Below are 12,382 nucleotides of genomic sequence, written 5' to 3' on the forward strand. Positions count from 1 at the left end.
GCAGGGCAAGGGCAAGGCAGGGCAAGGGCAGGGCAGGGCAGGGGCGGGGCAAGGGCAGGGCAGGGCAAGGGCAGGGGCGGGGCAGGGGCAGGGCAGGGGCGGGGCAAGGGCAGGGCAAGGGCAAGGGCAGGGCAAGGGCAGGGCAGGGCAAGGGCAGGGCAGGGCAGGGCACTAGTGGCAGCCTCCGTGGGTTCCGCTTAAGCCAGAAGCCGCAGCACAGAAATCAATTTGCTTGTTCTAGAAAGCTCACTGGAAACATGCGACTAAAATTGTACAAGGCAGAGGACAGTCTGTACTTCACGCTAAACAGACAAAAACACTGTGCTCAAGCAATCACATTCCTGCTGGAAGAAAAGTGGAATTTGATAACCAACATGAATAAATTAATAGTTTTTGCTGCATTGCATTGTTTGCTTTGCAAGTTTGGTTCACACAGACCCCAGGAAGAGGAAACTTGTTATACGGAGGCACCCAAAAAGGCTTCTTACAACTGCAGGAAAAGAACTGCTTGCCCATCTGACTCCTGAAATTTCAGCATTCAGGCCTCATGAAGACCTGAATCCCAGAAAATTGGGTACTGATATTTTGGAGGAATAGAGAGAGATTCCCAGAAAAAGGCAGGTTGCTCACCTGTAACTGTCGTTCTTCGAGTGGCCATCTGTGTATCTGTGCTGCACCTGCGCAGTGCCTCTAGCCGGGAAGAGTCAAAAGCTTAACGTTTTTGGTGGGAACTCCGCACCCCCAACCCCATGGTATAAAAGGGCGGAGTGCCCGCTATTTCCTCAGTCTATTGGAGACAGATTGTTCGCCCCCTCACGGGAGCGAGAGATATTGCAGGAAACCTGCTGAATCTTATACAAAGAAAGCACTAACGGGACCGGTATCAAGAAAGAAATGGTACCGTATAAAACCATTCACTGACACCGAGCGGGGCCGGCGGGTGGGTTGTGTGAATGCACAGATGGCCACTTGAAGAACGACAGTGACAGGTGAGCAACCTGCCCTTCTTCGTCGTGGCCTCTGTGCATCACACATATGGGGGATTAGCAAGCTTACGAGACCCGGAGGTGGGCGGTGTCATCACTGAAGGACAGAAGAAAGGACTGCCCGACCAAAGCAGCAGTCGTGCCTGGCACGCACATCAAGGCGGCAATGCCTGGCAAAGGTGCAAGGAGCAGTCCAAGTGGCAGCCTTGCAATGTCCCGGATCGGAATGCCAGCGGCAAAAGCAGAGGAGGCAGCTACCGCCCTCGTGGAGTGCCCTCTGGGCATGACAGGTAAGTCAAGCTTGGCAAGCTGATACGCTAGCGCGTTGGTCTGTACGATCCACTTGAAAGCGTCGGCGAAGCAACAGGGGAGCCCTTATCATAGTCCGAGTATTTAACAAAGAGGCGGTTAGATTTACGGAAAGATTCCGTGCGAGACTGGTAGAAGGCAAGGCAGCGATGAATGTCAAGAGAATGCAACGACCATTCAGTTGGTGTAGCGGGCGTAGGGAAAAAGGCTGGTAAGACAATGTCCTGGTTAATATGGAAAGGAGACACAACCTTGGGTAAGAAGGCCGGATCAGTGCGTAGAACAACTTTCTCCTTATGAAAATTCAGGTAAAGAGGACCTGTCCTAAGTGCGCAGAGTTCACTATCCCTTCTGGCAGACGTCACCACGATGAGAAAGGCAGTCTTCGAAGACAAGAGGCGCAAGTCAGTAGTTGCCAGGGACTCGAAAGGCGCTCGGGTGAGTGCCTGGAGAACAACCGAGAGGCTCCAGGTAGGAATACCTGGACAAAGTGGTGGTTGAAGGTTCTGTAAACCCTTGAGGAATCGACGTATGAGGGTATGAGAAGAAATCGAAGAAGCAGTAAAACTGTTGGATTCAGCAAAGAACGTGAAGCGTTTCCATTTGGCCGCATAAGACCGACGAGTTGCAGGTCTTAGGGCAGACTGGAGAATAAATTGAATATTGGGATCGAGAGTGCTCGGATTCGATGCAAAGTCTATCAGAATCGAGGAAATGGAAGCTGTATCTGAATAGTGATGGACAAATGGAAGAGTCCCTGAATCCGCCGGTACCGAATGGACCCCGTGGTTCATCGAATGAGCCAGGCAGTTAGACCGAGTGAAGGAAGATCCGGGTGACGAACTGCTCCGTCCTGTTGAGTTATTAGATGAGGTATGAGGGGCAGGCAGAAAAAGGTGCTGCCGGATAGGCGGAAAAGAGTAGAGAAAAGTGGTTGACGGGGCAGCCAGGGGGTGATCAGGATTCCCGTGGCACCGACACAGACAATCTTGGCTAGGACCAAGGGATCATGAGAGCGTCTCCTGTCGATCCTGGGCCGACACCGACACGGGAGCAGAACATCCCGCACACCTTGTACGTGTGGGTGATGAACAGGTATATGTCTGGAGGGCCCAAGGTCTGAAAGAGGCGATGGCAGGTCGGACGATCCAGTTCCCACTCGTGAGTCGACATCTGCCTGCTGAGGGCGTTGGTCTCCTCGTTGTCGGTGCCGGCCAGGTGAACAGCCAGGAGGATTATCTCCCTGGGATGCACCCGTCCCACAGCTGCATCGCCAGGCGGGGCAGGGGGCAGACTTTGTCCCGCCTTGTTTGTTTATCTAGAATACAGCGACAATGTTGTGGGAGGCAACTTGCACAGCGTGTCGCTGGAGCGCATCCTTGAATGATCGAAGGGCTCTGAAGACCACCAGGAGTTCAAGGTAATTGATGTGTGTGGCGGACTTCTGGTGATCCCAGGTACCCTGTGTACGGAGGCCAGCACACAGGGCTCCCCGCCAGGTAAGGGAAGCATCGGTAAACAGAGTCAGGGTCGGGTGAGGTGGACGAAACGGGACGCCTGCGGCCAGATTGTGGAGCATAGTCCACCACGATAGAGTCTGGAGGTCGAAAGGCGGAGGAGACGGTGAGGCGAGTCTCGCTGGGGCTGATACAGTCCATTGCACCACAACTGGAGTGGTCTCATCCGTAGCCTGGCGTGGGAACTGCAGCGACTGTAGAGGCCATGTGGCCGAAAAGTTTCTGCACTGAGAGTGCTGGAACAGCTGTGTCCATGTGGATTCAACAGATCGATGAACATAGATTGTCTTGCCGATTCTGTGGGGGAAAAGCTCTCAGCAGCTTGGAATCGAGATGGGCTGCAATGAAGTCGATGACCTGTGAGGGAACAAGGCACAACTTCTCATGGTTAATGCATATTCCCAACTTGTCCAAAAGGGTACAAGTAGTTTGAAGTGCTGATCGAAGGCCTTCCTTAGACGGGGAGACGATCAGCCAGTCATCCAGGTAGGATACCTGGATGGCCTTCCTTAGACGGGGAGACGATCAGCCAGTCATCCAGGTATACTCGAATCCCTTGGAGCCGAAGGTGCGCGCACACCAGGGCCACACATTTTGTAAAAACCTGGGGGGCAGTAGCCAGTCCAAATGGCAAGACATTGTACTCAAACAGGTCGGAACCGACTGTGAACCAAAGAAGACCCACATGAGACGGATGAATGGTAATGTGAAAAACAGGCATCTTTCAAGTCCAGAGAAGCAAACCAATCCTCTCTCCTAAGCAACAGAAGGATATTTTGGAGGGGAGTCATCTGAAATTTTGTGGTCTTGATGAACCTACTGATGCCACATAGGTCCAGAATCGGACGAAGACCGCCATCACGCTTATGGATAGTGAAATATGTTGAGTAGAATCTGTGGAGCCCCTAGGAGCGCGAAAGCTGTCGAATCGCTCCTTTATGAAGAAGTTGCTGGATTTCATCAATGAGAACCGATAAGTAAGGCGTAAATCAGATCAGTCCCCAGTGGGGGCACGGTATCGAACTCAATTCTGTATCCATGCTGTATGATGTATAAAAACCCACTGATCAGACTCCCAGATGGGGAGTTGACTTTGCAGCCGATCCCCAAAGGGAAGAGGAGAAGGTGGGTTGAGGAGAGGTTTACTCGTCCCGTCAACGTTGATGTTTGGCGGAGTCGGGACGATGACAGTTCTGTTGGAAGCACTGTTGTTGTTGCTTCTGACACTGTTGCTGGGGCTGGAACTGCTGATGGCCTGCAAACTGCGAGTACGGCTGGTATCTGTAGGACGGGCGAGACCAAGACCACTTACGGCGCGATTGATTCCGGACTTCCATTCGGCGGGCTGTAACCCTTGACTCATGGATGGTCTTCATCTTGTGATCCGTCCCCGCGTTGAAGAGCCCTGAACTGTCGAAGGGCATCTCTTCAATCCGGCGTTTCATCTCGTTCGGAAAGTTGCCAGAGCCATGCATGACGACGGAGGGCTACGGCACCAATAAGAGCTTTAGAGTCGGAATCGACATGGTGTCTCGCCACGGAAAGCTGCTGGACTGCCACCTGCACAGCCTCTTTAATGAAGATTCTATCCAGGTTTTTCTGCTTAATAAAGTATTGGTATCGAGCCAGCGTGGCCTCATAATTGGAAATGCAGAGGCCAAGTCTTGTAGCGGCACAGATCCGGTGAGCCAACATGTTGATCTTGCGGCCCTCTTTTTTGCGGGGTGTAGTGTGTCCCCTCGACTCGCATCCCTGGGATGACCCAACAACTATCGAGTTTGGTCTCGGATGACGCAGGAGGAATGGAATATCCTGCTTACGGACTCAATACATGGCCTCGTATCGTCGCAAAGTGGGTTGAGGCTGATTAGGATAGTTCCACGGTTCCATCATTGCCTGGCAAAGAGTGGTAATAAGTGGCAAAAAGGTGGCGGCCGACTGTTCACCTTCGACAATGTTGTAAAAATTTGTCAGTATTGGGATCAAAGCGGTGCTGGGCCTTGATCTCAAGTGATCTCATAAGCCTTGTCATCAGTTCCCCAACGTTTACATAGGGTTCCTCCAGTGACCTGGGACCCTGTGTAGATTTTTTTTTTTTTTTTTTTTTAGATTTATATCCTGCCTTTTTCCTACAAAGGGCTCAAGGCAGCTTACATCCTCCTCCTCCTCCACCTTATCTCCACAACTACAGCCCTGTGAGGGAGGTTGGGCTGAGAGTCTGTGACTGGCCCAAAGTCACCCAGTTGGCTCCACGGCTGAGTGGGGACTAGAACCCAGATCACCTGAGTCCCAGTCCCATGCTCTTCACCACCACGCCACACTGGCTCTCACTGCATCTGGTGAAGTCGATGCCACTTCGGAGTCCCCCAAGTCCGAATAGTAATGAGGTGGGAGACTAGAAGAAGAATCGATAGGCGAAGTAGGACGCCTGGACTGAGTCGTTCTCGAGACTGAAGGAGCATCTCTTGGTATCGGAGAGAGGGTACGATCGCACACCAACGGGTAGTAACTGTAGGGCCCATGGCTCGCGATGAGACAGCCTATGGGGCAGCTGCACCCATTCTTCCAAGGGATGGACAGAGGTGCGCTGCTGATACCACTCCTGCTGAGCAGCAGCCCTCGGGAAAGGCTCGGGTGATGGTTGTGGAGTAAGTGAACAAGCCATTGGAGGAGAGCCTCGAATCTCTCCGTCGGGGATTGATCCCAACAAGGAAATGTCCCATTGCTCATGGGAGGACTGGACCGAAGGTGTGATCAGGAGACCCAGGCAGGGTCACTTGCATGGCGAACTGGAGGGCTGGTCCGGTCGGCGTCAGTACCGAGACAGCCGTCGGGATTGACGGGGTGGATGAACCCGATCACGGTGCCTGTGATGATCAGGTTTCTTAGGCTTACGAGCCGACTTCTCCGTCTTGTCCTTCTTAGGCTTCTTAAGGCCTGAAGACTCGCTGGATCCGCTATGCTTCCTCTTCTCTGTTTGTTTGTGCAGAGATGAAGAGGAGCATTGTGCCTCCGGCACCATCAGCCGATGGGCAGGGCCGAGGTGTGGTGGAAGCGGAGGACGGAGGAACAGATTTGCCTGCCAGTTGGTCAGATTGGAGCAGGGCTTGGTCCCACAAGAGTGTGCGCGGGCAATTCTCTCAATTTTTCCTCGCCTGCTTGGCAATGGGAACATTTTGGACCCACACTGAGAGTACTTGCAGAAAAGTCCCACGCTGTGCCATCGAGGAAGAGCGAGATGATAGCAAAGTAGATAGAAAGAGGAGTAATTTTTTTTTATTTTTTGAACAGGGAAAAGGGGGAAATTGAGAAGAAAACTTCTAACAGGGAGGGACAAACTTGAATAAACATATACAAACTGAGAGACGAAAGGCTCGAGGCACAGCGAACGGCAGTCACAAGAAGACTGAGGAAATAGCGGACACTCCGCCCTTTTATACCATGGGGGGGTGCGGAGTTCCTCCCAGAACCGTTAAGCTTTTGACTCTTTCCGGCCAGAGGCACTGCGCAGGTGCAACACCCATATGTGTGATGCACAGAGGCCACGACGAAGAACTAAGAGCTGTTAACTCGACCATCGTTCACAAAGCACAGGAGAATGTGCGGCTCTGTGCTATTCCTGCGCCACAACACAGTGAGAACTGTGGCCACTGAGGGAGCAGCTCCCGGATGAAGTTCTGGAGAACCTTGCTGTGAAAACAGGCTTGGATGGCGCCCGTGGGCCAGGGCCTTCCTCTTGCCTCCTGGCAGGGTCAGTAACGCACAACAGAGGAAAGCTGGGGCCTGGTGGATGTGGCCAACAGTGACAACAGCGGCGCTGGCAGCCAAGCCATGAGGCTGCAAGGAACTTGCGAGGGAGTCCGGCTCCCTTCCACAGTGGAACGCCTTTGGGGTCATCTTTCTTTTTCTCACCAGCCCTGCTGCACTTGCGCTTTCACTGGTGGTTGCCGTCCTCGTGCAGCGAACAAAACGTTAAAAAGAGATACCACACACTAGAATCTGTGAGGACATTTCCTGCTGAATAGCCGTGGGCATGAAAGACAGACAAGCTAGAGAAGAACTTCTATGGATTAATGATTTAAGAACATTTCTGGGTGATATAGATTTCTCCATTATTCGACCCCTGCAACATAATCCTGCTAAAACTCCCAAAATGGTACACCTAAAGCTCAGATAATTTGAAATCTGCCCCCCAGCCTGGACCCATTCTGCCATGGCTCTCGTGCCCTTTGATTTCTAACCCACCATTCCAGCTACAAAATGGTGCTCAAGACTGACTAGAAATACAGTAAAGCCCAACCCACCTGGGAAGTGCTGAAATATTAATTTAGGCTGCCTTTTGGTGGCCTGGTATGGGGGAAGATGTTGTTTAATCACTGCAACTGAGGAATTTGAAACGAGAAACACAGAACATAGAAACCGAGCAAGTAAAAAGGGGCCTCCCAGACCATCTAGTTCGACCCCCCAGCCCCAGCCGGCTCCGGGCACGACATGCCTACCTAGCAATTAACACCCTGCCGCTTGCCCAAGATCCGGAAATGCAGTGGACCATACATTTCATAAAAATAGTTAATGAATGCATGGCACACTTTTGCAGAGCTGGAGATGAGGCTGCTGTCCTTTAGAATTTGATAAGGCTGGCTGCATTTCTAGCTGAAGGCAGCAGGCAAAAAACGGGACAACAATTAAGGCGGTCAAGGGACAATTAAGGGAGCAGGCGCACCTCCTTCCTTAGGATCTGCGGGAGAGGCCCCGCTCCGGGAACCCTCCCTGGAGGAGGTAAAAAGGACATCTACTCAGAGCAGGGCCTTCTCTGCGGTGGCGCCCAGATTGTGGAATGTGCTCCCCACAAAGGGGTTCGCCTGGTGCTGAGCCCATATTCTTTTCAGCACCAGGTCACAACCTTTTAAGCGTTATTTTAAATATTAGCATTTTAATGGTTTACAGTCACTTGTGATTTATTTTTATGTTTATTGAATTGTTGTATCGTTGTGTTGATGGTTTTTACTGGATTTTGATTTTAATGTTGTAAGTCGTCCTGAGATGTCATGAAGGACAGCATATAAATGTTTTAATTAAAATAAATAAATAAGGTTCATAAACGCCACCAGGAAAAATAACTCCCTGGCCCAGAACTAAATAACTATATTCTCAAGGTGCCAAGAAGTCCTGGATTTGTTTTCCAGCTCTACCAAATAGATTGCCAATTCAGGGAGCTAATTTAGTTCCCTTAACAAAATTATTGTAATACTAAAGGATTTATCCCTTTCTTTGGCTCAGAGATCCAAAGTGATTTACACTAAAGGAATACATTATGGTTAAAATATAACCTCATAATTATTTCAAAATAGTGATGCAAAAACTGTACAAACTACGCTAGTCTTGAAGACAGCAATGGCTAAAAAGCCACACCGGAAGTTCCACACTGGGCGCCTGCTGAAGTAAAAAATGGTCAGGGAGGACGCGGGAAGGAGCACCGCTGCTTTTGCACAGACCTGCCCAGTGGCCTGAGCCTGGAGGTACAGAGGACCGAGGCCCCACAGGTCACCTTAAAAGCCAGATCTGTCAGGAGCAGATGACAAGCTCAGGGCCCCAAAGGCTAACATCTTCACCTGGACAAGGACATCCAAGGTCAATCCAGCCAGCCCGGATGAGTGTCCACAGACTCACGAGGCACGCTGGTCTTCCCAACAGTTGAGCGTGGTTTGCATTTGAATTCACAGACTGGTCACGGGGTGGCCGGGAGGCCGTGTGGCCAGCCCAAGCACACACCCCACGCAAGGGTCCCTTTGGGGGTGACAACATTCTTGTGGGCAGCGCTGAAGAGACAAATGCTGAGGCCCCTCACCATATTGCATCTGGCGTACGTAAGGCAGAGTTACCTGGTGTATCTGACAGTGGAAGAGGAATGAAAGGATCAGGAACAGCCAGATGTGGAGGGCTGGAGTCCAGGATATCTTTTGTTTTTTCAGCTGGATAGGCAGCATGGGATACGGAGGAAAGAAAGGAAGGGGCGGGGAGGGAGGAAAACCAAGAAGTCAAGCAGAGCACAGGAAGATTCCAAACAGACCAAAAATGCAGTGAAAAAGAGATGAGTTGTATTTGCTTTCTCGCCCAGCAAGTTTCAGCTACTTTTGGCCCAAGTGACAAAAATGTCTGAAAGAGCCACAAAAGAAAGTTACTGGCAAGTTTGTTCAGGGGAACACATGACCTCTGGCCGAGCCAAAGCAAGGATGCTTCTTCCAAGGGCATCGGGCCATGCAGACGACTCCAACCTCAACATTTAGCGTTATGAAGATTAATTCAAGAGACACAAAGCACTGGGGAAAAGGCCCACGTTACATGGAAGTAAATTCCCCCACCGAGTATCATAAGGGTAAAACCTGAGATTCAAGCCACACCATTATTATGATGATTGTTAAATATTATTTTGGGACAGCTCTCCATAAAGCTTCACAGCAGCTTATAAAACAGAATTAAAACAATAAATCAGATAGAATCAAATGAACAGAACCATTTCCATAAACAACAAGAGAACTGGCACAATTAACAGGGTGAGCAGCATCAGAAATTGGACGCTCTCTGAAAATACAAAAAGGAAAAGGGACTTCGGCAGTCTCCAAAAAAACAGCGGGGGGAGAAGCTGTACGAAGCTCTTTTGGACAAGCGTTCCCAGGCATTGGCGCTGCTCCTTGGAAAGCCCCCTCTGTCCTTCCTGAGATTGAACCCAGAGAAGCACAATCTCAGAAAAACTTCACTGCTGGGGGAAAAGGCAGGGTTGTAGGAAAGTGTCTTAAATTCAGATAATTTCACTCTTAAATATAGGGCTCGAAAAGGTAAAATCTCCTCAAAAAATTGTCCCGGAAGCAAACCAGCACCTTGGGTGACTACTTCAGGATGGGGCAGTTGGGAAGGTCCAATCAGAGCTCTCAACAGGAGGTGGCCACATTCTGTACTAGCTCACGCTTCCAAACAGTTTTGAAGGCAGCTGCCCCACACGGCAAGAATCAGAAAGACACTGAGCATCGGTTTCCGCTCTCTTAGGGGGCTGGAGCTCCTTGGCCCCTCTCCACTCCACTCTATGGCTCCAGGCGCAGAGCCAGACAGCAGACCACCCAAAACTCCTGGCAGCATCCTGGACCGCAACCACCCGCGAAGAACGCTTGGCGGTGCCTGCCACCCAAGAATCCAATGCCTGGACACACTGACTCTCAGTCATCCCTACAGCAACCTGCGAGGCAACATCGTCTCTGTGCTGCCGCCAGAGGCTGCCGTGAGATGTTTCCAGCTGAGACCTGGGTTTGCTTCCTCCCATGTTGTTCCAGCAATATGGAATTTGGGTTTTTTCTGGAAATTGGAAAAGCAGGCTCTTTCAGGACTTCCCCTTCTGCTGCTTGCCCTCTCCACCCTAATGGCTACGGAGAGACGCACACGCACACCCTCGCCTCGTCCAGTGCAGATTCAGCCTGAAGAAAGGTGACTGATCCGCTGCAAAGGTCACCCGACTTGGGCAGAGGAGCTGGTCCACCCGGCAGGCATACCTGGCACCGGCGCAAGGGAAGGCGATCCGAACGCATCTGCCTGTGCTGCAGAAGGTGCTGCCTGAAAACCTGGGATCAGATTCTCTGAACTTCCAAGCTTCTCAGGAGGTTTACCTGAAATTTCAAGAACCCGGTTATCCAATGCAGTTAAGCACAGCCTGATTTAATATCATTTATTTATTTAATGATTGGGTTTATAGCCAACCTTTTTTCAAAGATCTCAAACCTGCTTATCTCATTCTCTTCCTCCTGCTCCAACACTTATCCCCACAACAACAACCCGGTGAGGTAGGCTGGGCCAAGAGTCTTTGACTGGTCCAAAGTCACCCAGTAAGCTCCATGGCTTAGCAGGGACTAGAACCGGATCACCTGAGTCTCAGTCCCATGTTCGTAACCACGACACTGCACTGGCTCGCTGAATAATGGAATTCGCTCCCCAGAGAGGTATGCCTGGCGCCGTCATTCTTTGTTTTTCGGCGCCAGGCCTTTTTATTTAAACATTATTTTAATTGTTGATTGTATTTATTGATTTTATATCTGTGCCAAGATGTTTCCAGATTTTTAAGGTAATTGTATGATTGTTTATCTGTTTTGGCAGCTGTCCCGAAGCTTTTTGCGAATGGGGTGGCATATAAATGTTCCAAATAAATAAATAAAATAAAAATTAGCTTATTCCAGAAATTGTTCCGATCCCCTTATTCACTACAAGCCAAAACTATGCCGGATCTCCCAGCAACAGCACTTTAGGTCAGCCCCAAACCAGGGAGAAGCCCATGCTGTTCCTCTGCGTGTCTCGCAGACTCCAGTGGGCTCCATCAACAGCCCGCAGTGGTGTCCAGAGTTACTTTGACATCCTGCCACTCGAATTGCCTGTCAGACGCAAAGGACTCTCGACAGAGGGCAGCCCGCAGCCACACCGGACTGTTCCCTGGTGTTTCCAGCAGGCCGTGAAGAGAGAACGCGCTAACCAGCCCTCGCCTCTAACCCACCAAGACAATTCCCGCACTCCTGATCCAGGCTCTCCGAGACACCTGTCGGCGCGCGGACGGGCCACGCTGTCTGCACTCCAGTCCACTCTGCAGTGAGGAGCCGCCTGGGCTGCTCGCCAGCCCCCTTTCCCAAGCTCAGCTTCGCGGTGGCCGCACACTCACCGTCACTCAGCTTCGCGAAATCCTTGTTGAGCAGCTCTTCGGCCGTCAGCTTGGAGAAGTTGTCGTCATCAAATGGGTTCCATGTGGAAGCCTCGGGCGGGTTGTAGACGTTCTGCTGCGAGGTCCTAGGCGACCCGGAGGGTGTCGTAGAGGCAGACCTAAGGCAGGAACCCACAAATTGCACAGATCGGGAGGCTGCTGCTGCAACAGCTCCTCTGCCGGCACTTCTGCTCCGTGGGCTGCAGCCGGGAATTTCCCCCACGGAAGCCGCCACATCAGCGGGGCCTCCACGTGGTAGCAGAAGGGCCGGGCTGGGCCTCCGCCTGCGTCCAGGACAAGGCGGGGTCCAGGGCAATTCCCGGGAGAGGCCGGACCAACACTTTGCTGCCGGCCCAGGCCAGAGCAGGTGGGGACTATGGGGTGAAACAGAATCGCCCGGTTCTGTCTGCACAGGGAGGGACCGCGACAAGCACCACCGGGGCCAAACCAAACAGCAGGGCCAAGGCACTCGATGGCGGAGAAAAACTCACTTTTTCTCCCGCAGGCACCTCTTGCTGCTGCTGCTGCACTTCCCCCTGTCCAAGGAGCTCAGGGAAACGTACCCGGTCTCCCCCTCTGTACCCCCACAAAGCGCAGAGATTGGCCATGCTGAGATGGAGGGGGACCCACAGCTGCCTTGGCGGGGGAGGTCCAGCTCTTGTGTTGCTGTGCCACACGAGGTCTCTGGGGAGCCACCGGCCTGCCCCCTCCAGCAATCGGGTGGGTCCCTGGCCAGGAGCCGAGCACTCCTCCCCTGCCCTTCCCACAAGTGTAAGGGGAAGGAGCCAAAAAGCACACTCGGCCCAGGAGCCCCAAACTCAGGACTGAGTGGCTCCCCC

At 51.9% G+C, this 12,382-nt stretch overlaps 1 protein-coding gene across 16 annotated transcripts in view; it reads right to left on the reverse strand.

Annotated features, from left to right (window-relative positions):
• Nucleotides 1–12,382, reverse strand: part of AAK1 (AP2 associated kinase 1) — an 81,646-nt gene that overhangs the window by 23,734 nt on the left and 45,530 nt on the right. For 13 of the 16 annotated variants that reach the window (XM_044417485.1, XM_044417482.1, XM_044417480.1 and 10 more), the window contains exons 15-17: nt 11,505–11,662; nt 10,354–10,467; nt 8,695–8,784 (exon numbers count right to left, since the gene is read on the reverse strand). In XM_044417485.1, coding sequence (XP_044273420.1) covers nt 8,695–8,784; nt 10,354–10,467; nt 11,505–11,662 — 362 coding nt within the window. The remainder of the gene's footprint in view (nt 1–8,694; nt 8,785–10,353; nt 10,468–11,504; nt 11,663–12,382) is intronic. The other 3 variants (XM_044417486.1, XM_044417484.1, XM_044417483.1) reach the window with 1 other exon arrangement.

The sequence above is a fragment of the Varanus komodoensis genome, unplaced genomic scaffold (genome assembly GCF_004798865.1).
Source record: "Varanus komodoensis strain SLA01 unplaced genomic scaffold, ASM479886v1 scaffold88, whole genome shotgun sequence".
NCBI classification, from domain to species: Eukaryota; Metazoa; Chordata; class Lepidosauria; order Squamata; family Varanidae; genus Varanus; species Varanus komodoensis.